Source organism: Microchirus variegatus (genome assembly GCF_963457635.1).
Source record: "Microchirus variegatus genome assembly, chromosome: 18".
NCBI lineage: Eukaryota > Metazoa > Chordata > Actinopteri > Pleuronectiformes > Soleidae > Microchirus > Microchirus variegatus.
Genome location: NC_139819.1, coordinates 13,168,696 through 13,195,666, shown reverse-complemented (window position 1 = coordinate 13,195,666; position 26,971 = coordinate 13,168,696). Strand labels below are relative to the sequence as shown.

At 41.0% G+C, this 26,971-nt stretch overlaps 1 protein-coding gene across 1 annotated transcript; it reads left to right on the top strand.

Moving 5' to 3' along the window:
• Nucleotides 1-230: 230 nt before the first annotated feature.
• LOC310940266 (A disintegrin and metalloproteinase with thrombospondin motifs 12-like) lies at nt 231-24,808 on the top strand (the record flags this gene model as incomplete). Its single annotated transcript, XM_083905197.1, has 24 exons — nt 231-357; nt 1,269-1,630; nt 6,687-6,864; nt 7,041-7,252; nt 7,686-7,769; nt 10,323-10,447; nt 10,592-10,741; nt 11,744-11,887; nt 13,631-13,775; nt 13,864-13,956; nt 14,076-14,221; nt 14,310-14,479; nt 15,165-15,298; nt 15,439-15,559; nt 16,430-16,674; nt 16,843-16,984; nt 17,086-17,212; nt 18,357-18,567; nt 18,641-19,783; nt 20,644-20,796; nt 20,928-21,101; nt 22,054-22,200; nt 22,294-22,447; nt 24,693-24,808. 24 exons carry the CDS (start codon nt 231-233, stop codon nt 24,806-24,808), a joined length of 4,803 nt encoding a protein of 1,600 aa, XP_083761323.1.
• Nucleotides 24,809-26,971: the final 2,163 nt, after the last annotated feature.

The following is a 26,971-nucleotide window of genomic DNA, read 5'->3' as shown; positions in this document are numbered from 1 at the left end:
GAACACTCCTCCTCCTCCCTCTCCCTCCTCTGTGAGCCGGAGTTTTCTCCCTCTCCAAACCATGGTCTGTCTCTCAGTCAGTCTACCTCTGTGCATGTTGCCCTAACTGAGCAGGGACTTGTGAGCGTGTTCATGTCATGACACAGCGCAGCGCACGGTCCAAGTGGTCGCGGGAACTCCTCCACTGCCCAGGACTCTTTCCCTGCGCCTTGAGTTTGGTTACGTGAAATATGCGATGTTCGCAGGAGTGTCCGGTTCTTTCTCTGCTACTGCACTTTGTTTTCCTTCTGGCATCCAGCCAGGAAGAGCTCCCCGACTCTGGCAGCAGCAGACTCTTCTCCTTCTCCACGGAGCAAGGTTAGTGCAGACACAAGCTGCGTTCCTGGGCATGTCTGCATCCTTTAATGCATGACTGGAAACATTTGCATGGTTGGATGCACGGCTCCAATATGCATCCACACACTGATGGAGTATTAATCAGTTAATTAGTTGGGATTAGTGAATTGATTGCCAGCTATCGTGATAATTGCAACGATTGTTTTCATATTTGATCAATCTGTTGATTATTTTCTCGATTAATCAAGTACTTGTTTGGTCCATATGCAGATATTAATTTTTTTATAACATTTTCCAGTATATACAAGGACAACAGATCTGCTGTTCTGTATGTTTGCTGTTTGATTCAGATTTCTTTGGTATATGAAGCAAAGAAACCAGAAAATATTCACATTTAAGAAGCTGAACAATCATAAAACTTGCTTTAATAATAGGGGGAAAAGCAATTTTCAAAATAGTTGATGATTGATTGAATAATGGTTTCAGCCCTATGTAATTGATGAAGCAGTTTAAGTGTTTCTCTGATTTCAGTTTCTTAAATGATTTAACGTTTAATCCCCAAAAAAATCAAAAGATGAATGGACAGTGACAATGATCATCACTTGCAGCTTTAGTTAGGGATTAACAATTAATCTGTTTCAAATTGAAAGCACAGTTTGAAGCGGCACACAGGCTGCTGTATGTGACTCATACTTGTTGGAAAGAGAAGTTTGATGATGTCAGATGGTATGATCCACCACAATTTAAATCTCTCACACTGAACCTAGAATTAAAAGAACCGCATCACTGTTTGAAGCACAACAATTTATATCACAATTGCAAATGCAATATTTGTCAAAAACATAGCAACTACATATTTTACCCAAATCATACAGCCCCAATGCTTTTGAATGTCATTAATCTGCTTTAATGTGTTGTTTTTCTTTCTGCAGGTCAGTTGATGCAGTCAGAGTCAGCTGTGCCCATTTACCCAGAGAAAACTGATGCTCATGGGGAGTTCATCTCCCACTCACTGGCTCACCACTTCCCGGGTGGACGAGTCAGGCGTGACCTGCGACCCTTTTCACCTGAGGGACAGGTTTACTACAGGGTCAACTATGAGGGTCGAGCTTTAATGTTCAATCTGACTACAAACGACAACCTGGTTTCAAATGACTACATCCTGGAGAGGAGGAACAGCAGCGGCGACAGGACGGAGCATCGCCGCTCGGGGGGGAATTCCTGCCACCTCCATGGCACTGTGGAAACCTCTGATGTGCGAGGAACTGCCGCCATTAGCACCTGTAAAGGACTGGTAAGTTATTTTACAACACAACAAGCTAAATAAGTGTTTCATTCAACAGATTGAGCCTTTTAGTCCACTTAAATCTGCATTGGGGACCACATCCCTCACTAACTTTTAACAGGAAGGGTTTTTAATACACAGAAGAGAGAGGACGTCTGTCCAGAGAAGCTGCTATCTGGTTCAAGCTGTTCAACAAACCTTTACATCACACAGTGCCTCGACTGTTCGCTTGCTCTTCCACTACTTCCTGACACTATTTGCAGACCAACTGTGCTGCAGACCCACTGACTGATCACTGCAGCCAACCATGAGATCCCCCTTTCTTTTCAATTATTTTTCTTCCAGGTTATTTTCCTCCTAACTTCCACCGCTCACTCACATATCCGTCTGCTTTGCATCAATTCTTTGCAGCCAATCCCACACTAGTGTGCATTGCATGCAGTGATACTTTGTTCTATATGCTGTGACGCTTCAGTCAGGGATTCTGGCACTTGTTTTATCAACTGGAGCAATAAGGTTTAACAGATGGAGACCAGGGGAAAAATGGCTTTGCTCTTTGAAAAGCTTTTCTCATCGTTGAAATTTAGATTAGAGACGACAGCTGAAAATCAAATAAAGATGATTTATCAGCTCAGCGGAAGACGTTTTTCTTCTTATCGTTATTTAAAGACATAATATGGAAAAAAAACGCGGCAACTTGTTTTTGTACCTGTAAAATTAAAACCGTCACGCACCAAATAATAATCATTAAGAACAGGTTTTTTCTTTCAGATTTGTAATAGGAAGAGGGTGTGGAAAAGGAGCAATGTTGAGCCTCTGAAATGATGGGATGTGTCAGACTTAGCCGTGAAGAATGTTTCGGTGTTCATGTTTGATTGTGTCCCAGCAAGAATGCCTGTCCTGCATGATCTTGCCTCCTGCCTCTCTGTGATGTTTGTGTGGGTTGCACTTAGAGCTTCAACTAACAATTATTTTCCTAATCGATTAATCTGCCGATTAGTTTTTAGATTAATGGTTTGGTCCATAAAATGGCAGAAATTGTTAAAAAACGTTGATCAGTGTTTGTCAAACCTGTCTTGTGTTGCCCACAAACCAAAATTATTCAGTTTTAATGATTTCAAACCGATTAATCGATTATCAAAATAGTTGATTAATTTAGTAATGATTAATAATCGATAATCAGCTCTAGTTGCACTGCCTCTTCCTGTCACATCCTGTAAATACAATTTGCTCTATGTCTGACTCAGAGCAACCAGACTACAATGACAGAAATCCTTGCACCGTTGTGATTTATATCCGGCCCACTAACGTACCCTCACCTTATCCTTGTGTCGTTCAAAAGTCGATTTATCTATAACCTGCTGCACTGAGACATTTTATTTCTCCAACAATCCTGAATGTAACCCTTCTTTTTGAACATACCACTGTGATCTATTACACATATTTTTTGACTCTGAGATTTATAGCAGCTAAAACCACTAAATATTGAGACTAAGCCAGACAGATGTTGGGAGTGAAACACTGTCAGCTGTTGTGGAGGTTATTCACCTTCTGGAAGTAGATCGAGATACAGCTTGACCATAATTTAAGTTCTTGTAGAACACAACCAAAAGTATTAAGAAATTGACAAACAGAAATGACATGTCAAGTCTTTATTGAGACGTACTGGAGTCTTACAATGATTACTGTGCAACCCAAGTTTGGGGGTGGATGTGGCAAAATCTTAAATTGGTGTGAAACTAAGAGTTCTTTATGCTTACTTATTAAACCATAACTTTGAACAAACTTATTTGAAAACCTCTAAATGACTTAATACTTAATACATAATAATCCGGGCTTTGGTTGTGAAAATAGTCACATTTCTCCAAAGAAAGAGATCTCAACAGTGAAAAATACTATAGTTATCGAACTATGTTCAGGTTACCCTATACATTTACCGTCAGGGCAACTGGGTGGAGGCTGCTGTCACTATTTTTTCCTCTTTCTGGGGGAAAACCTCCAAATCAAGCAACGCATTGTCAGTGGAGTCTTTCATAATCCCCAAGGCATTATCCAGTACATGAACATGCAGGTTCAAGCCTATTATACTGGTATTTTCCTCACTTAAATGCATGTTTCTTCTCACTTTGTAGACGAAAAACAATTATAACTTTGACCTCTGTGGAACAAAGTAGCTTTAAGGCAGAATTATCCTGTGAAATTAAAAGAAAAAAAAACCCAGCACAACACTGAACTAAGTGCAGTGAAGCAGCAATCATGTATGAACAGTTGACTGTGGAGAAATGCGAGTATCATGGAAATTAATCATATTGCAGTAATGAGTACCAACCACCGCCCCCACCTCTGCCTCTGTCCCACTAATCACTGCTGTAATAGTAGAGACTTTATTCCAAACCCAGTTTGGCCAGCACTACAAATCCCACAGAAGCAGGAAGCAAAAAGTAAAACAGTTCCACATGGCCAATGAATTTAGAACAGAGACCTGTGTTATGGTAACCTCCTCTGGCACTGGCACCTCACACCCAAACACACTTCCTCTATAGGTCACAGGAGGGGGGGGGGGATTAATGGAGATGAGGAGGAGGAAAAGGGGGTGGCAGAGCAGAGGTGGCAAAGGTGCGACATGAACTCGAGACTGAGACTGTTCCAGCTGGCTGAGCCCTCAGGATTTAGAGCAAAAGCTGCGGTGCCAAAAGAATCACTTAGTTTTATTCAATTGGGAAACGAGTTGGTGTTCATTCAAGTTGTCTTTGTTGAGTGCAGACATCACACAGCATCTGTACGTGGCAATTTAAGGATAGCGAGTAATGCCATAATCACAACTGCTCATGCAAACTGCTCACATGCCGCACTGCACGCTGTGCGACGAGACTGCATTTAGTGCACAGATCATACAGCTCATGCAGAGCGCTGCTGTGCATGTTTGGATGGGCCTCTCTGCAACATTCCTTCCTGGTCGATCTGCACTCCACCACCTGCTTTTCTCTGCTGGGACTCATTTAGAAAGTCGAGCTCTCTGAAAAACTTATAGGAGACAAGAGGGGAAGTATGAGGCCACGAAGCCAAAAAGTGCATTCATGCCTTATGTTGCACAGATCGATGATGATCCAAATGCAAAAAAAACAAACCTAAAGCATAACCGTATAAGATGTTCTCTCTCTCTCTCTCTCTCTCTCTCTCTCTCTCTCTCTCTCTCTCTCTCTCTCTCTCTCTCTCTCTTTCTGTCTCTGTGTTCTTGTATGGGTATCTGTGTGAGGACCAAAGCACGTATAAACTATCAGGAGTGAGGGCATTTTTGGAAAGTGAGGACATTTTGGCTGGTCCTCGTGTTCTGTCACTCCTTAAAAGGGCTTATGGTTAGGGTTAGGATTAGGTTTAGGTTAGCATTATGCTCATGGCATTTAGCTGTCATGCTGCAAGTTAGGGTAAGGGGTTATATGTCTACGGGTGTCCTAACATTGAATGCTGCACAAACATGCGTGTGTGTGTTGAGGAGGACATGCAGAGCAGCAGTGAAATCAGCTGTGTGTTTTGTGAGCAGGGGCCTGTGGGAGACTTCCCCAGCTGACTGTATACATATCAGCTTGCATGCTTTCTGGATGAGTCCACCACAGCTCTGGGACCTCTGGCTGAGGGCCATGCACTTAGGTCCGTGCTGTGGAGATTTCTTTCTCGTTATCTAATTTAATCCTGTGTTTGGACCAAAACAATATGACTTTTTATGTGTGTGAATTTCTGCGAAGCATTTGCGGTCGTAAAGGTTTGCATGAACAGGGAGCAGCAGCTTTGTCCAATCCTGCAAAGCTTCTGTTCCAGTTTGCAGACACTGCACTATTTTTTTACAAGAGTCTTTGTAACAGGTGCTGTTATATAGTCTTTAAAAAGGGTAATGTTACCATGAAATTTGCACTCTCTAAACTCCCTGAACGGAGCAATGAGGAGTCTTTCCAAAAAACACATGTAAAACTTGTCAGGATTTCCCAGAAAGCAGAGCAGTGTGTGTAACTGCAGGGAATAGCAGGGTAGACCCTTGGAACCACACTGGACCAAACTGTAACGCACGGCCTGGCCTAGTTTTTCCACATCTGCTTTTGGATCCGCTCACACTCTGAGGAAATAAAGAATCACCAAGGCAACACTCTTCATACTGCCCTTGTTTGACACAATATGTATATATTAGCATCTCTGGGATACAGTTATTCATGTGTTGAAGAATGAAGATTCTTTTCTCTCTTGGACTATATTGTCCGCCTACAGAGCTTCCTCTTTCTATCTGTTTGCCCTGTGAAAGATTTATATCCCCCATTCTCTGTTTTTGCAAGTAAGTTTAAGGAGAGGGAAGGGTTCATCCCCAGTCTGGACTTGTTTCAACTCAGTTTGACACACACACATATACACACACACATATTATATATAATCACCTTGACAATAAGGACTTACAAACTTTGAGCTGGAGGATGAACATTTGTAATATATATTATTACAAGGAAAAGACTTGACCTCTTTCTTGTGTCTATATGCGTGCATGTTTCCATGTAGATTTGAATATTTGTTTCTACAAACCTGTCTGTGTGTGTTCACAAGCAGACCTCAATCACTAAGTGAATAGCCTGCACCTGTAAGAACACGCATTGGCATAGTTAGGAGAAAGTCTTTGTATTGCTGCTGCTTCTGCTGCAGACAGAGAATGTGCCTCTGGGGAAGGAGAAAGGTTAGTTTTCAGATCTGTTGACTAATGGGGGATTCCACCCAGATTGAAATTGCTGAGGGGGTGACCTTTTCAGCATGCTTTAGGGAACGACTACTTACTTTTCTTTAAAGAGTGGCAATTATAAAGAGTGCTACACTTTCTGGTGATTTGTATTTGCATTCATAGACGTCACATGACTGCTTTAGTCACAGTGTGAAACGATCACAAGTGAGATCATCTTTTTAATCTTACAAATTGAACCCATTGTCACAACTGAGATATGTCCAATCACTATGTGCATGTGTCCTGCCTGTGTCACAACCACTTATCTCGCAGTGCATATAATTAATGTATTTGATTTTTTGTGTTCTTCAGAGAGGCTTCTTCTCCCTTCCAGAGGGACAATATTTTATTGAACCTGTGCAAAAGTCTCCCGATGATCCCGCTGGGACTCCCGAGCCCCACATCATCTACCCGAGAGTTACTGCAGACAATCACAGAAAAAAACGCAGTCTTGAGTCCAAAGAAACTCCCAGTCCCTGTGGAGTTCAAGGTGTGTATTTGAACTAGTGTGTCTATGTGTGTGTGTGTATGATCCTGCAGGAGTTGATGCTGTACACAAGTGTGAGCTTCTCCCCCCCCCCCCCCCCCCCAATGACTGCGCCTGTGTGAAAAAGGGATAAACCACAAGTGAACGCAGAGTGATGTTTTCCATTATCAATGCTGCAGATGCTCCAAGTGACTCTTTCTCGGTGGAGAGAGACAGGGAGGAATGGGAGAGGGAGCAGCAGCAGAGGGGGGATAAAGACGCTCGGTCTCGTTCGCATCGCTCGGTCAGCAGAGAGCGCTGGGTGGAGACCATGGTGGTGGCCGACTCCAAACTCATCGAATATCACGGCAGTGACAACGTGGAGTCATACATCTTCACCATCATGAACATGGTGAGGGGTTAGATTAAACAGCTCCTTTTTCTATACACTACCGTTCAAATATTTAGGGTCACCTATACATTTTTTTGGTGTTTTCCATTAAAACCCACACTTTTATTCATCAAAAGAGTTGCAAAATAATAGAAAATATAGTCCAGACATTGACAAGATTAGAAATAATTATTTTTATTCAAAATTATAATTTTGCCCTGTTCTAACATCATTACACAAGGGTTTTCAAATCATCCAATAGCCTTCTAACGAGATTAGCAAACACAATGTACCATTAGAACACTGGAAATGGGCCTCTATAGAGTGTATATTGATTATTTTAATCTTATACTCATTGAAAAATGTGATTTTTCTTAATAAATAAGAACATTTCTAAGTGACCCCTCTGTTCTCCTTCATTAAAACCTTTAAAATACTCTCTTTGTGCTCACAGGTGGCAGGAATCTTTCATGATGCCAGTATTGGAAATGCCATCCATGTCATCTTGGTTCGACTCATTTTGTTACAGGGAGAAGAGGTAACTCTTAACTGAAAGAAGTCTTTAACGGCATGTGATGGAGAATTATATATTTTTGCCTTGTCTTCCCCAAGTGTGTCAAGGAATTACGGTGACCTTTGCACACCAGAAAGGTTGTTATTCGTCTTTCTCTGCCTCATAAGCTTCTACCTCAAAATGCGAAATACATGCTCTGGTTCTGGTTTTCCTGTTCGAGCAGAGGTAGAAACGTGGCAGCCTGTGTAAAGTGACTTATATAAGGTTTATTCTTAGGCTAAGAAATCCCAATTAGCTTTATTTTGAAGTAATAAAACACAAGTTTTAGTCAAGTTCCACCAATAAACACAAAGCAAAAGAAGTGCATGCACATCCATTAAATATGCCTTAAGTTGTGGGGGTAGAAGGGGTATGAATAAAACTGTTGGACTGTCAAGTTGTCAGCCCTTAGCACTGTCCGTTCAGCTTAAAGCTGCTATTTGTTATGCCGTCTCCTGGCTCCCTTTTGGCTCACTTACTGTTGCTGTTAGCAAGCATTTATTTTGGTTTTTATTCACTGTCAAACCAAACCTCGTGTGCTGACAGGAACACCTCTTTGATTGAAATGAAGAGTTGTGGGATACTGGAAAAGTCAGAGTCCAGTTCTGGCACTAGCTCTACCTGACTCGGCTCTATACGGTTTGGTATCAGGCGCGTCACTTTCCATTACTCCATAGTACCTCCTCAACGTGGGTTGGGTCATCATAGCACGGCTGCACGAAAATGCCGTGACGTTGTTTTATACGCGACACAAACTAGTGACGAGCAGAACAGTTGTTTTCAGTGTACCTGAATCATAAGAATCAGTTAATTAGTTTAGTACTTACTGCATGACCGGTGCACAGACTCAGTCTGTCACTGAACTGAAATGTGACCGAACAGGTTTTGATTTTGGCAGTGCTGTCGCTAAATCCACCAGACTCCTTTGTTAAATTCCTTGCTAAATCTTGGCGATTAAAGCATGTTTTCAGGATTTTTAAGTCTTGTTTAATTGATCTACAGTTCGGCGTTGTTCAGTTTGATTTTGTGTCGGACGTCACGCTCATGACTCTTCCTGCGACGACACTCTCTGACCAATCAGTGGCCGGCAGTCTGTTGACATCACGCTTTAGTATCGGCTCAGCTCGCTTGGAACCTCACCAGAGCAGGTACTAAAAAAAAAGCTCCAGGTACTATCGCTAATGGAAAAGCAAAAAACGAGCCGAGCCGAGTTGTGCTAGAACTGTATAGTGGAAAAGTGCCATAAGAGACCCATGTGACTGAACAAAAAGTATTTAATACTCTAAATCACATATAGCTGTTGAAAAAAAAGAGTACTCAACACATTTTGCCTGAAGTGTTTGACCGACAGAAGACTTAAGGTTGAAGCCACCTCAGATGTGGATATTAAGTCAGCTGCTCGAAATGTGCAGGCTGTCAATGAGTGATGTGAAATATAACAAGGGAGCAATGATTGGACAACAAGCAACACAAGATCATACTTTTTCAAATTCTAAAATGTTCTATTCATCATTTTTATTTCATTGGAATGAAGCATGAACCTTTTGGCATGTCATCGTAGGAAAAGCACAGATAATCACTGCGTTCTATTTAGCTCAGCTAGTCTTTGGCCCCTGGTCTTGGGGATTGTAATGTCTCACTGCGACACTTGATTGAAATGAGCATTCGTAAACAAAACCTGTTCTACCTGTGCTTTTCCTGTTACAAGTCAAAAACGTGCTATTTGGACACCATGTCTGTAATTAATACCTGTTCACAAAAGAAAGTGACTAAAAGTGAACCCCTACTTTTGCAAATTCTCTCAATGCAAAGATTATGAGTACTTACTACTCTATAACTTGCTGTTAAAGGTGCATTATGTAATAAATCTAAAGCAACTGGTCATAAAATCCTGTCACAGAGACTCAGCAATGATGTTCATATAACAAACTGAACTCACCAACAACAACAATACAGCCAAAATATTTGCATAAAAAAAAATATTTTGCAGACTGCAAATCATGTTTATGTTTTGAAATCATGTTTTGGCATGTGGCGCCACCTACCGCCGTCTACCAATCATTGCAGTCAGTAGAGTCTCATCTGCCAGTTGCGTCAGAAAACGAAACCTAAAAGACCTTGGTATTTTGAATTTGAATGTAGTAACCGTTTTTTGGCCACATTCTTACATATGGCACCTTTAAAGTTATGATATATAACATGTATGCATTAAAATAAATAAAAACGAAGAGACGAATGTGATATAATTAAGTACGTACATAAGCAAAATGCTTACAGCACTCTATAAATCAAAAGAAATCTATTTTATTTTAATTTTGGTCACCAAATCCGCTTTACTCATCTCTGCAGTTACTTCCTGTAAATGTCCACAGAAAGTGCAAACGTATGAGAACCGAACAGGCCTTCCAAGATCCCGCACTGTTTCCCAACATCATCAAACTTTACAAACTATGTCTTTTGTTATTGTTTGAATTGAGAGACCCCTAGCGTCAGAAGTGGCATGACTGTAAAACAATGTATTTTTGCCGTTTGTTGCAGAAAGGGCTGAAGATTGTTCACCACGCAGACAGCACTTTGGCCAGTTTCTGTGCTTGGCAGAAAAACCTCAATCCTCAGAGTGACACACACCCAGCTCACCATGACGTGGCCGTCCTTATCACCAGGCAAGTCAAACGCGCACAAGTGCGTGCACTGTAGGTCCTGCCATTTCTGTAGAATGTATGTATTATGTGCCGTGATGCGTTCCCCCCATAAAATGCGGTGTACGTAATTACTGCTTAATCTGTATTTGTGTTCCCCCCCCTAAGGAAAGACATCTGTGCTGGTATGAACCAGCCCTGTGAGACCCTGGGTCTGTCTCACCTCTCTGGAATGTGTCAGCCACACCGCAGCTGCAATATCAACGAGGACTCAGGGCTACCTGTCGCCTTCACTGTCGCTCACGAAATGGGCCACAGGTCTGTGTGTTCATGTGTGGGTGTGTTGTGTGAATTGTAATGTTGAAAGACTGTCAATTATAACAATGGGCCATGTGACAAAGAAAGCATTCTCAGATCCTATAGGATAACCATAGGGGAATATACAGTTACATTATTAAATTTGCTAACTTTAGTGCGTCGACCTATCAGTGAACCCTTGACTGCAAATAATAGCAGGTTTCTTGTAACCGGTCATGAAAGGAGAATGTTATCTGAGGAGGCTTGTGTGGTGTAAATGTCAAAAGATTTAAACACATTAAAAGTGAACAGACATTCATTAGAGTATAATAGATTATAATAAAGCTTGACAATGTTGAATCAGAACACAATGCTTGGTGATGAATTGAAAGCTGGTGCAGAGATGGTTAGAGATGCTGTCCGTGAATTCATCTTTTGGCAAAACTTTTATCTGTTTCATTTTATTTTTTTGTGATATGGACTAGAGCTGCAACTAACAATTAAATTACATAGTCGATTAATCTGTCAATTATTTTCACGATTAATCGATTGGTCCAGGAAATGCTAAAAAAAATGTTAATCAGTGTTTGTCAAACCTGGAAATGACGATGTTCTCAAATGTCTTGTTTTGTCCACAAACCAAAATGATTCAGTTTTTAATGATTTCTTTGTTATGTGGAGCAAATAAACCAGAAAATATTCACATTTAAGAAGCTGAAACGATCAGAAATCTTGTTTTAATCATGAAAAAAATAGTTGACTATTAATTTAGTAATCGATGAATAATCGATTAATTGTTTCAGCTCTAATATGGACTCCAGAATGTCTGAAATAAAGTGGCTTGAACTGAATCAATTGTTGACCTTAGCGTTCCCCTCCCTCACTGAGCAAACACAATTTAACAAGTTTACAACTAACGCCTGGTTATGGAGACTGCTGAATGTTAGGCCTGAGCATTTATCTTTATTGAACAACAATGATTATATTTCTAATTTTCTCATTTGTTGTTGTGTTTCAATGCAGTTTTGGAATCCACCACGATGGTCAGGGCAACGACTGTGAGCTGGAAGGGAGGCACCCATTCATCATGTCCAGACAGCTGATGTACGACAGCTCGCCTCTCACTTGGTCTCCCTGCTCCAAAGAATACATCACACGCTTCCTCGAGTAAGGTTGAATTCATAGAATATTCTGAGGTCACTCATGACCATAGTAATAACATGATTCACGCACCTTTAAAACTGTTTTTCCCCATGTATATTGCCAGGGTTAGGGTTAGGTTTTTTTTTTTATCAACAATCTCTGCTGCTGCTTGTATAAATGACACTGTTATACTATATGCATATAAACTGTCCTGTCTAAACTTATAACCAGAGGCAATTCTAGAGTCTGTAGGGGCCCTAAGCAAAAATTCCCAGGGGGCCCTTCCAACCAGTGTTCATCACCATTATGTTACAAATAATCTGACACCAACAAAAAATGTATGAGTTCAAAATACTTTTTTTCAAAATGAATGAAATAACATGGAAAAACCTTGTAATTAAAAAGTATGTGAAAATATAAATGTAAAGAACAATAAAATACTGTAAATAGCTTTTAAAAAACTATATAAACTTGGTAAAAAGAAATACATTACACTGTAAAGAACCCACATTGTAAAACGATATAAATATATAGAGCAATACAATACTGTAAATAACTGAAAAAACATATAAACTGACTAAAAAAGATATGCATTACACTGTAAATAATCCTCTTCATTTTCCAACTTGCAGAACAATAACTTCACACAGGTTAACGTGAGGTGGGGCCCCTTTAGGGAGGTTTCCTACTGAGATGTCTTTGCAAATTGTCCATTGTTGTTTAAGGGGGACTGGAATGTGGCTGGTCACTGCACATTTCAGTAAAAACAGCTCTCAGGCTCCGAGTGTCGGGGGGCCCCCTATTGGCTGGGGGCCCCAAGCAGTTGCCTGCCTTGCCTGTTCACAACCTGCGCCTCTGCTTATAACTTGATACACTATAGTACCAATCCTGGTCCTGGTACCAATACCATTTTTCCTTTCACCCCAATCGGTCGAGGCAGACGGCCGCACATCTCTGAGTCAGGTTCTGTCAGACATGTCTTCCAGTTAAAAGGGAGTTTTTCTCTCTCTACTGATGCCTAGTGCTTTGCTCAGTGTGTGAATTGTTGGGTTTCGCTTCTCTCTATAATATTGTAGAGGTCTCTGCTTTACGATGTATACTGCCTTGAGATAATTTATGTAGTGATTTGGCACTATACAAATAAATTAAATTGAAATTGGCACAGCGCCCCTTGTGCCCCTCATGTGGAGCATAAAGCAGTAGAAGATGGATGGATGGATGGATAGAGAATTTATATGATTAAAGCATTGATGAGTACAAAACTATGATGGGCTAAGTTTTTAAAAGAGCTTAGGTTCATATACTGAACAGGCACAATCCATGACAGAAACTTTCTGTTGAAAACTGTGTCAATCCAAGAATTCCTTTCTGACAACCGTTTATCCTCCTCCTCCTCCACAAAGTCAGAGGTCAAAGCTCATGTTTGTTGAACGCTGACCTGTGAATCGGCATGTTTTTCAATTAGAAGTTGCTCCTTAGACACAAAGTGTTGCTGGTGTTTTTTCTGAACCGTCTTATGAAGAGTGTGCAAAGTGCGGCCACAAAACCAAACACGTTCACTGTTCATGTTTTGACATGACATCAATTTTGTACTTTTTAAAAAGAAAATTAACTCTTTTTTTTTTTTCAAACAGAACACAGAGATGACAAACGACCAAACTCCTCCCTGCTGCCTTGTCTATTGATTTTCTCTCTTCTTCTTTCGCACAGTTTTGTGGTGTTTTATATTACTATTGATTTTGATTCACATGTATGTTTTTTTCTTAGTCGTGGCTGGGGTTTCTGTCTCGACGATCGTCCTTCCAAGAGGGATCTAACCACCCCGCTAGCTCGCCTTGGGGTCCGCTACACCACACATCACCAGTGCCAGCTCCAGTATGGGCCAAATGCTACCTTCTGCCCTGAGGTTGATGTGAGTATTGACGAAATAAGCATCAATCATTACTTATAATTTATAAAACAATGTTATTTATTGTTTCTGGTGTATGTCTTTCTCTCAGAACATTTGCCAGATTCTTTGGTGTTCGGTAAACGGCTCCTGCCGCTCCAAACTGGACTCGCCTATAGACGGCACTCGCTGTGGACCAGAGAAGGTAAACAGTTAGTTTGTGAGGGTTTCATTTGTTTGAGGAAGGGAATGTTTAGCACCAATGATATGATATGAGCCTTTAGTGTTAAATGTGAGTGAATTTACATGTACTTTCTCTGTCAGTGGTGTATCTCAGGAGAGTGCGTGATTGTGGGTAAACTCCCAGAGACTGTGAACGGAGGCTGGGGACAGTGGAGCACGTGGTCTCACTGCTCCAAGACCTGTGGGACAGGCGTTCAGTCGGCAGAGAGAGAATGTAACAACCCCAAGTAAGATGTGTTTCGTTGATGTGTTTAACGTCATCTTTTCACAAAATGACACACACTGAAACAAAACTTTCCCGCTTTTTTTCCACAGACCAGAATTTGGTGGAAAGTACTGCACTGGGGAAAGGAAGCGTTATCGGACTTGTAACACAAAACCCTGCCAGAATAATAAACCCACCTTCCGGGAGATGCAGTGCAGCGAGTTTGACACCGTAGCCTACCAAAATGAGCTCTACCAGTGGATTCCCGTGTCTAATCCTCGTAAGTGTTATTTATTTGGCTAATAACAAACTGAATTCACCTTTATATACCCAAATTTGAGCCAACTCAAGTCAGAAATGAATCGATCATTATAACATTCAACTGTTTTTCTGTTCAGGAATGCAAGTAAATAACTAGAATTTGATATCTTAATCAAGAAATAATAATGCCCTTTACTGTTTTTTTCAGGGATTTTTTAAAAACAAAATTTGGATAATAACATAATAATATATTTTAGCATTAAAACATAATATCAGTGAATGATCTTCCACATACTGGTGTATTAACCATTACAGAAACACACAATATTCAGCTGTTAATTTTGGACAGCTGAGACTTTGGATGGTGGTCTAATAAATGTGTGAAGCACTGTATGATCATGTCCTGCAGACAGACAAACACACTGTCCTGGTGTACCCAAAACTCAATAGAAGCAGTTGTATGTGTTACCCAACAGGGGGCAGCACTTGCACCAGAAAGGCATCAGTGATGATGACACATCACTTCTGCAGTCAGTCCTCGCTGTAATTCTGTAGTCTTCTTCTCAAATCATATCATATTCTGTCCCCGAAATTAATTAATATAAATAAATGGTGAGTTTTAAAAAGCATTTACCTCACATTAGACACAAGTAATCAACTCTCACTCATCAACCATTAAAGTTGTTTTTAACTATTATCTTTAGTAAACCCCTGTGAGCTGCACTGTCGCCCCGTCAGTGAGTTCTTCTCCGAGAAGATGCTCGACACAGTGACCGACGGAACGCCGTGCTTCATGAACAACAAGTCGAGAAACCTCTGCGTCAATGGAGTGTGCAAGGTATTGTGGCTGGGTAAGAGACTAAAAGAGGCTGCGGGGTGGTGCAGGATAGTTTAAGAGAGGGAGGAGGTTTTCTGTGCAAAACTAATAACTTTTTTGCATCTTTATTTATTTATTTGTGTGTGTGTTTTGGTCTGCAGGAGCTCGGCTGTGACTACGGCATTGACTCAAACGCATTGGAGGACCGCTGCGGAGTTTGCCTCGGCGACGGCATGAGCTGCGAGACGGTGCACAAGACATTCGATCAAGTAGAGGGCTTTGGTGAGCGCGACAGGAAAGGATATTTGAGCAGCTGGAAAGCAAATTCAATTATCTGGTTATAAGAAATCATGCAATTATAAAAGATGTAGTAACACAAAACAGACTACCTATTAATGAGAACACACTTTGATGTTATAACTAAAGCCGTGTGAAAACAAACAAAAAAAAAGAGGCTGAATTTAAATTTACGTCTGTAGACTTCAAGTCGTTTCAGGACAGGTCATTAATATTACGCCATTGTGTTGTTTTCTTGTTGTCATGGCAGCTTTCTTGTCCACACTGTGCAGCTGTTTGTCCTGCTGCACTTGGTCGGTTTAATGTCTGTGTGTGTGTGTCTGCAGGGCCATGTTTGCATTTGTCGATACACACGTTCTTGGCTGTTTTTACTCTCGCCTGGAAAAGTATAACTCACCCTCAGAATCAGCATACCACGAAGACAGATTAATAGAGAGGCTCTAAAACAATAAAACCTCCCCTCTCTCTTTCTGTGTGTGTTTGCCCCACACAGCATCTTTTCCAGATAACCAGTCCAGATGTGTAAGACTTCAAAAGACAGACCATGAGCACACCTCCCCCCTCTTCTTTGCACAAACACTGAAACTCACACACCTTCCCACAAACATCATTAAATGCCAGAGACCGACTCATAGAGGCTTTTTTACTCCCCCATCCAGTACCCCACATCCACACACAGTAAAAAAATCAAAAAACAGACAGGACAGTGCCCCCCACACTGAATATGCACACACAAACACATATGCCAGGCACCCCCACAGACTGAGCCCACCCTCTATTAAAGATCAGAGAAAGAGCGTGGCAGCAGCCATGGTGGCCCATTCATTACCTCGCTGTGACTCTTGACTCTCCCAGGGTACATGGACGTGGGTGTGATACCTGAGGGGGCACGGGACATCCTGATAAAGGAAGTGGAGGAGGCAGGTAACTTCCTGGCTCTGAGGAGTGTGGCTTCTGAGGACTATTTCCTCAACGGCAACTTCATCATACAGTGGAATGGGGAGTACGAGGCCGGAGAGACGACGTTCTACTACGAGCGCAGTGGAAATATGGAGAATCTCACGGCTCCTGGACCCACCAAGAAAGCAATCATGCTCCAGGTAGGCCCACGCACTAAAATGTCAAATATGTCTCAAGGGTTTCACTGAATTCTGTCGTGTGATTGCAACCAATCGGGGATAGAGTTTGCAAAAACCTTCGCCAGATACTGGAAATAAATTATGAGGTATAATCTGCTTAATATTTTTTTTTTTTTTGTGATTGTCCAGTTGCTGTTTCAGGAGAATAACCCGGGTTTGAAGTACGAGTACATAATTAAGAAGACTAAAGAGACAGGAAATGAGATCATCGAACCCATTTACAGATGGAGACACGGGGCATGGACTGACTGCAGCACCACTTGTGGCTTAGGTTGGTGTTGCATAGAACTAGAAAAACTTCTTATTCTATTCTATACTATATGTTTGAATTAGTAGGACTTCATCTTCTTCCTGACATGCTGTCTGTCGTAGGTGAGCAGTACCAGCCTGTGCGATGCTTTGAGATGGATGTGGGCGTCGTGGATGAATTTTTGTGTGACCCTGAAAGCCGTCCTGATGATAGACACAGAAAATGCAAGACTATGGATTGCCCTGCAAGGTCGTTACAATCAAATATTCTGTTTCTCTCATTGTCGTACTGTATTATGGTTACATAACCATTCTTTTCTGAGAAATCTTTGTAATATCGGAGTCTGGAGTCATAAGAGATGGGTACAGAGACAGGAAACACTCACAGGAAGCAGGTGAGAGTCTGTTCCTGAGCATCAGAAAGCTCTTTACACGGTGGGGGTCTGATCAAGGCGAACAAAGCAGGGGAGGAGCAGGCAAAGATTCATAAACCAGGGAATAAAGTAGTCTTGAAGTCTTAGAGATCAATGGACATACTTGGAAAAAAAAACCCACAAAAGTATAACAATATAGACCATAGATACTGGATGCCACATTGTATGTACTTGCCCACTGCAGCGATGCATCCGATTATGATTATATGTCGTACTTTGTATTCATTTTATGCTATGTGAATGAAATTATAAACAATACTTTAGTTGTATATTATAACGTTTTATTGTTTAAAAATCTAAACGTAGTGATGAGTAACAGCCCCAAGATGTATAAGAATAGGGCATCTCACTCTAAATGTACTGGAACTCCCAAAATGAAGGGCAGATGGGTAATGAGATGTAGGTGGGGCTGGAAACAGTCAAGAGCTTGAAGAGATATATGGTATATATATATATATTTACATATGAACATAAAAGAGGTAATGTATAGATCAAAATAAAGAAGGAAATGTTACACTCACACAGGAGCAGATTGTGACAGGCTTGTGTTCTCTCTCTCACTACTCCTGAGTTTCATTATGGGAGACTGAAAGCATAAGCCAATAAAACATTTTGAATCTGTAATATTTTATTTTTATGGCCCGGTATGAAATCTCAGGGTTTGTTTTTCTTTTATTTATTTTATTTTGTCTGTAAAATAGCTTCAGATAACCTATTAAAAACGGTATACTTGCTCTAAAGTCTATAATCTGTTTCAAATTAAATAGGTTTGAAAATGTTCAAATGTTCTAAAATGACTAAAATTTGTCCTTTCTTTCAATTAATCAAAACATGTGTTGTACTGCTAATGGTTTCAACAAGATAACAACTTACCAAGTGCATCCCATTAAGTTTTTTTTATTTTTTTTGTAAGTCGTTAATTATCTCCATCTCTCTCTGACTCTTTTCTCTCTCCCTCAGGTGGTGGGTTGGAGGTTGGCAGCAGTGCACAACCACCTGTGGATCAGATGGTGTGAGAAAGCGAACAGTCCTCTGTGTGCGTACAGTCTCTGCAGAGGAGAGGGTGCTTCACCCTGTGGAGTGCAAGCATCTCCTCAAACCCAAACCTGTGGTGCCGTGCAACAGAGATGTTCCCTGCGGACAGGACTGGGCGGTCGGGAGCTGGCAAGAGGTAAGGCTCTCTTGAAATGTCTCTTTGATTTTCTCCTCCTTTCACCTCCTCAGGACAATTTGTTTCTTTGCAGTGTCCTGTTACATGTGGAGGAGGGGTTCGCTCACGCACAGTCACGTGTGCCATAGCGCCCGTAAAGACCTGCGATCTGTTGACCAAACCTCGGTCCAGATCGCTGTGTGCCCTGCAGACCTGCCCTAACTCGGGCCTTCGTAGACGACCTGGGCCTCTGCCTAAATACCGCCACCCTTTCCCACGCAAGAGCCATCCTACCCAGCCTCCTGGTTCACCTACCTCGGCTCTCACGACTACGACGCCCACAGCTGCACCCACGACGACTACACCTGTAAAGAATAAAACAACCAAACAGACCACGACAGCTTTCATCCCCACCACCACGTCCCTTTCAACCCCTGAAACCACAAACCCTGACACCGTTGACGCAGATGATTATGAGTTTAATGTCATAGTGAGGGAAAATGGGGATACGAGAGGGAGGGATTTCCCTTCTACATCCAGTCCCGTTAAAAAGGACAGAAAAGAAACTGCCGTGCAAAAGGAAATCATTGAAGGGGAGGAGGGAAGCACACCAAATGTGGTGATGTACACTCCAGGGAATGATTATGTCATTGAGGAGAGGACAACAGAGGAAGAGGGGATTATTGACCTGGATGTTTTTCCCACAGCTACGTCATTTAGAAATGTCCTCAAGTCAACCACTGTACAAACAAGTCCAACATCCACGTACACAACCAGAAAACACACCACAACAACCTACCCTACCCCACACACCAGTACTGAAACATGGGTAAAAACCACCCCCCGTTTAACCAAGGCAAACACCAGTACGTACAGTCCCTGGACAAACAGGGCTCCCCTCACCACTCCAATGTACAAGAACCACTCCGTCTCACAAAAAAGTGGCCTCCGCACAACACAAGCTCCTTCCACAACCGTGAGGAAACTGTTCACCACAGAAAAATCACCCCAGTCTACAGTAAAGATCATTAAAGTGAAGAAACCTGCCGTGACGCCGAAGAAAAATAATCCTACCTCTCCGGGTAAAAAGGCCTCTCCACGGTCCAAAGGTCTCTCTAAGAACCAAAAACAGCAACCACCAAGAACCAGGAGTAGCTCCACCAGTGACCAAAGCAACCTGATGGCCAGAGAGCCGGTCAACATGGACCTATACTGGGTTGTGGGAAATTGGAGTGAGGTGGGTACAGATATTTAATTCCATACCAGTATATTTGCATGCTTGAAAGTGTAGTGTGTAACATTTAAATACAAACCATTCAAACCATTGTCAGATTAGTTGACACGGTGCTAATGAAGCTTATCAGATCCACATGACTCCTCATGGTCTTGTCTGTTCCAGTGCTTCATAAAAGTAGTTTTTTTTTTTTGTCTCAGGACAAAAGTGAGACGACTTCAACCAGATTGGAAAATGACTGAAAACTGTAATTCCGCTGCTCATAAAATAAACTCAGTCATTGAACAGAACAACCTGTCCCTGCACTGCCACTGTATACAAATTACATAATTACTCTATATAAATGACGTTGCATCATTTCTGTTTATGAAAACTAAACATATTTTAGCAGAACAATCACAGCCAACGGCCGTTGACATTAATCCCAAACATTTTATAAAGCAGACTATGATTTTTAGGATGATTTTTAACCTTCTGGCATATTATAACTGTAAGGAAATTGAAAACTGAGTTGCTATCGTTGACTGAAAATTCTCCTGCAGCTTTCATTTTCCAGAATTCTGGCAACAAAACCTACTGTAGATTTTGGGATAAATTACCAAAAAGGAGGGTATTCAAAACTAAATAGCAACACTTTTATAGTCATGGTAACTTCCAATGGCTTCATAGGTGGAGGTTAATCAGTGATGCATTCTGATTTACAACAGAGTAACAAGATGTACTTTTATCAGGCTGAAACTTGTAAAACCGCAGGTGCAGTCCCATCAAAGCTATGTTGTTGTTTTGGGGGATTCATAAAACTCTTAATATCATTGCCTCGCATATGCACAAGTTTTAACTGGGACATTCTCATCCCTCCCCAGTGTTCGACAACATGTGGGATTGGCGCAGTGTGGCGCATGGTCATGTGCAGCTCTGGGAACGATGAGGACTGTGCCAACATGAAGAGACCTGAACCCGCACGCACATGTCAGCTGCAGCCCTGCGCCATCTGGCAAAGTGGCAGCTGGAGCAAAGTGAGAAATGTTTAATTACTGAATCCACTAATTACTCTCAAGTATTTCTTTTTGAAGTTAAATAGGTCCGTTTTACTCATCCAGATGAGGAAATAGATGCGTTGTCAATATCAGTTTATTGCGGTCCACAGTGTCCTGACTGCGCGGTGGCGGTGAGGAGGTACCGTGACGTCCAGTGCGTTGATTCTCAGACTAAACGTCCACTCAGACCTTTCCACTGTCAGGCTGTGTCCAGCAAACCCATCAGCTCGTTGACCTGTCCCCACAAGCCCTGTATGACCTGGAGTGTATCACCATGGAAACCGGTAGGAGCATTTATACACATACATAATGCACTGGACTGGATTTCTGTCAACTTGTTAGTAATTTTCGGAAACTAAAGTTGAAAAATATGTTACTTAATTGTCGAATTTAACCTTTTATTAACATATAAAGATCAAAACATAAAGACACACCAGAGGACGATAAAGTGGGATAGTGGGATCACTAAAGGATCATCTAATCTGATCATCATCTGATTGAGATAAATCTTTACTAAAGTGTAACTAATATATAAATATAAACTATAGAAACTCAACTTCCTTAAAGACCTAAAAACAAACAAACAAAACAGACAATAAAACAATAAAATACTGTAGAGAAAATAACAAATATAAGAACAATACAAATAAACATCGTACAGTAAAAACATTAAAATTAATGTCTCATACTGGGTTGAAAGTCAAAGTCTAAAAATGGGTTTTAAGATATGTTCTTAAAAATGATTTATAGGCAAATCGGTGAAAAATAATTAAGAAGCAAATTATTTGACAAAGATTAAGGTATTTACACAAATGTTAAATATATGATTGCACATTTAAATTTTTTTCCCACAATACATATAGCTTATAAGTATGTTTTTTTTTTCAAATAATAAATACAACTTAATTTGTCAAATATGACCAATTTAATCTTAGAATATTGAGACTGCATTCCAAAAGACTTTTTTTTTGTTATTTTGTTTTTTATCTTATACATTTTTCCTCCTCAAACTATTAAAATAGACTTTCCTTATAACTCAGTGGACATTTTCAGACGTGAACTATGAAATGACAATTGGTTCTGGACACTGAAGTTCGTCAGATAAATGTAGTGGGACACTGTCTACGTCAGACAAGTTAACAACAACAGATGTTGCAAAAATTGATTTAGTTTTCAATCACTGCACAAAACAGATACTCCTAGCCTCCTAGCCTTAAATCTCTGTGTTTTTCTCAGTGCTCCAGCAGCTGTGGCAAAGGCATCAAGGAGCGTCTGGTTCACTGTCCTGAGCCTCAACGGTGTAGCAACACACTGAGGCCGAACAGCACAGAACCGTGTATTCTAAAGCCCTGCACTCGGTGGAACACTCAGGACTGGGAGGAGGTCAGGCACCTGTGATTGAGAGGCTTTTTTGTTTTTGTTTGTTTGTAAACACAAAATGATTTTTTAATTCTGTGTTGGCTTGTGACTCTGAAGTGCTCCGTGAGCTGCGGTGGGGGTCAGCAGCAGCGTCAAGTCAACTGTGTGAGTGACCATGACTTGGCTGTAACGCCGAACAACCTGTGTGAGAAGAAATCCAAACCAGAAACACTCAGGAAGTGCAATATTCAGGAATGCAAGACCAATGCAGGTTTGTACGCAACACTGAAACTATCTGGTCTGGCTCACACACACACAAACAAACAAACACATAGGCGCTCTGGTTTCCATGACTTCAATAGACATTACATTGACTTGCACCATTAGAACACTGGAGAGATGGTTGCTGGAAATGGGCCTCTATACACCTATGTACATATTTGATGATTGATCCAACTGACATGCCCGAAATAAACAGATAAATAAATAAATAAACATATTCCATTAAAACCCAGACGTTTGCAGCTAGAATAGTCGTTTACCACATTAACAATGTATAGAGTGTATTTCTGATTCATTGAATGTTTTATTCATTGAAAAAAAGTGCTTTTCCTTCAAAAATAACAATAACAGACATTTCTAAGTGACCCCAAACTTTTGAAAGGTAGTGTACATTATTTCCCGGGAGACCAACCCTAAACTTAACCATAATTACAACTGACCTAATCTTAACCCTGACCCTAACCATAACCTCAGCCGAGCTTTAATAAAACACGCCTTAAAATGTGGTCATTTGAGTTATGGGGACGTGATTGTTGTCTCCATAAGGAAGACAAGTCCCCATTATGTGACTGTGTAAACAGATTTAGGTCCCCACAACATTAGGAATACCAGGTTCACACACACACACACAGGTTTGTGCCACTATTCATCATATGACACTGGATTAATATCAGGAACTTATTACAAACCTTCAAATCCTTGATCAAGACCTACTTGTTCAAACTGGCTTTTCCCATAGATTCAAAAGCCATTATTTAATTTATTTATTTATGTATTTATTTTTACTGTTTTCTTTTCTTTGACCATGAGTGTTAGAGTGGAAGGCTGTTTGTCTCTATGTCTCCCTGTGACAGAGCACCTCCCCTATGTCAGCTGAGATTGGCACCAGTGCTGCCCATGGCCCTCATGTGGAGGATTAAGCAGTAGAAGATGGATGAGCACTCATTAATTGGACAGCCTAAATGAAGCATTGCCTAACTAACCAACCCAACTAACCGAACACCAAGAAAATGCCCCAAATACTTGTGAAATTTAAATAGACACACACACTAACACAGATGTGTCACTACAATCTTTGTGCCAAAGTCTGCGTTTATAAATAGGTCTACATATTGGCCTGATTCAGACTTGGTATTAATGTCTTTCCTGAATGATGTGATCACAGCTTCAGTTCTAAACACTCCCAATCTGTCCTAAATGTGTCCTTTGATCTGATCACACAAATCATATTCAGAGGTGGTTTGCAGACACATGTGTAGCTCACATTTCTGAGCATGCATGAAAGCAATCCATCGTCTGCTATCGATCTATCAATCTATCGGTGTCACCTCATGTCATTGATGCAAAAACACAGACACATCTGTGCAGTCACACTCATTAAAAATCTTGTGCACGGACTTAACATCAGTGTGTGTATTTGAATATAGCGTGGTTGAGGTCAGATTTGATCACAGGAAGCACATCCAGGATGCCAGGTGTGAACTGTCGTACTTAAGGCTTCAGGATCACTCAGGGCTTAAAGGTCCCATATTATGCAACAAGTCAGCTTTTTAATCTTTTAAATCCTTATACCTGGGACTCTGGAGGCCCTACCAGTCGGCAAAGTGTGACAAAAAGATGACTCACTCATGTTTTGTCGTCCTCCTCAGGCCAAGTACAGGAGATAAAACACGCGATGTTAACTTCCGCACAAAGTCCTTTGTCCATAAAACACACAAGTGTGCTGGCGAGGGCAACGGTATCCGAAAACCAGAAGTAGGCGAAAAGTTCTATTCTTGGCTCCACAGTGCAGCACAGAGTTCTACACAAACTTCCAGCCTCAGAGGATTTATCTGTCCAGTGGACACATGTTATATACGACGGCAATGTGCCTGCTAGAGCCTGCAAATGATCACTTTTCCAAATGCTAACTGCTGTTAGCTCCCAGTAGCCTCTGTGGTGTCATTTCCTGTCCCTTAAGTTTCGTTTTACTTTTTTTTTGGACCTTAAGAGATACTACTAAACAGAGTGTTCTGAACAAGGCTGTTATGACAGGGTGATTGAACTGCTGTGGTGCTTCATCCTTATGGTATTTTGACCAAAGCATGTCACAGACGTGTTCATTAGGACACCAGGGAACTAGGTTAACATGGAGAAATAGGGTCTCCTTTAAACACCTTATTCTACATAACCTTATTCTACCTAAACTTTTTTCCTTGAACATAACATTTGACACCATGTTCCTTCTCGCGCAGGTCCAGTTTGCAAGAAGAACACCATGTCCTCCCGCTTCTGTGACAAGCTGAAGCTACTGGGTCGCTGTTCTTTCAGGTCGGTCCACAGACAGTGTTGTGTCAGCTGTGGGCCTTAAGCCAGTGTTACCTACACACATGTATTAATAAGCACAACTATTCTAATGGACACATGCCAGCTACAGTAACACTTGTTACTGCATGAAACTGTACGGAACCATCCATAGACATCGTCTTCTCAACCAACGTCCATAACACCACAACACTGCAACAAGCACATCGAACTCAGCACGAACAAAAATGGGTCAACGGGGATTATATTATTGTTTTTTATATATTTGAGTAACTTATCCCAATGAAACATTTTTCTTTGAAGCATTAGACAAATTGGCAAAAGAAAGAAAACAAAACCTGTTAATTTGCATCAAACTGTGGTGCAGTGAGCACAAATGCAGAATGTAGGTAAATCACAATCACAATGAATTTCTGAGCAGGCGAGTACAATAATTACATATTACATTTTATTATTATTATTACTATTAATAATTAAAAATACTTTAGAAAAAGATTCACACAACCAAAGCTAAAGAGCAGTATGCAATATACAATATAAAAAAACCTCCAATGACTTATGGTGCAAATCTGCCGGGGCCTGAAAGGCTTTTATAAACAAGGTGCAAATGATACACACACAAAAAAAGATCTATTTTTATTTCAAAGTGAAACAGAATGTAAATAAAGATTTAGTTGTGACTGCTTTATTAAATTGTTGATAATCTATGTTTTTTTTGCTCATATATTTAGCCGTTTCTGCGCGCGTTGTTGCTGTTTCGTCCTCAGAGCTGGCGCTGTGTGTTTACATTCATTCGGTACACATTTCTGTGTCAGTCAGTTTTGGTCTTTTTTTCAAAAGTGCCTAAGCTGCAGAATCTGCAGCGTTCTCCACCTGAGCCTGTGGTGCTCGTGCTCTGATGTGAGACTGACCAGTGACAAAGAGGTGTTGCAGGTCATCCCTCTAAAGATGGCCACTGTGTTATTTTTTATTTTTTTGATATTGTACAGGTGTTACATGATCTGGTACATCACTGCGACTCATTTTGTCTTTTTCATGTCTCCATCGTTAAATGTTTTGATAAAAGATATTTGTGATAAAACTGCTTAAATAAAATTTCACATCTTGACATCCATCCATTCATTCATCCATGCATTTCCTGTTTCCACTGACACGCACAGCTGGGGCACTGTTTGACTTCCATGGTGTAAATAACAGTATTAACACCTCATGTTCGCAGTTTCCTCCGCTTCTTCTTTGAATCGTGGCTGTCTGCTTTTTGACCTTTCATGTTAACAAGGTCATTCTCGCCTCAGAGTGCCAGATGCTGCTGGATGTGTAACGCCAGAATCAGTAGCGCCGAGCTCCGTTTCAGGAATCAAGTTCAGCTGGCCCAGATTTCCCAGGCTCCTCTGTTGCCAGATAACTTGACACGGACGGACGTGGCCCGGCTTCACACACCCCGATGCTGTCATTCAAGCCAGGACCGAGAGTTAGTCAGCAGTAATGGAAGGAGTAATACAACCCTGGGTCAGTGTGGAGCATCGAGTCCTAAAAAACTGTGAGTGTGTGTCTGTGTGTGTGTTATCATGACAGAGCAAACCGCATCCAGTTGTATTGCATAACCACATTTCTGTTATGTCATTTTGTGTTGCTTCATTTGCAGAGTTGCACAATTGTGGCTCGAACGGGCGGAAATAAAAGGATCAATAAGGAAATGCCTGACAATATCAGAATAGACTCTGGCTTTAACCTCTTGGCAGTGAGGTTTTTAATAGCTTTGTTTATTGTTTACAATGTCTCGTCTACGTATGGATGTATTCCTACTCTGAATCTTTGATGATTCAAAAGTAGACAGGCTTTAAATTATGTAACGCCAAAGAAAGCATTCAGAGAGTGCAAATGTCTGCCATTCTCAATCCAGATCCATATCTGTCTCGCCAGTAAATTCTAATAATATATTCCTTCGACCATTCCCTCTTACACCAGAAAGATTTACTTTTAAAACATAAACCTTCTTAGCGTAGGCAATGACCGTGTTTTTCATAAGGTAACAATTCATTTAAAAGAGAAAATAACGTCATCTTAAACTGTGAATTACCCGGCACGGATCGATTTGAACAGTTTTTATCATGAGATTTTTCTTTAAAAATGCAGCAAACGTTGCCATAAAATTGCTCTTAACAGCTCGTGCAAGAGTATCCAAGTGTTCTAACGCCAAACAGAAGTG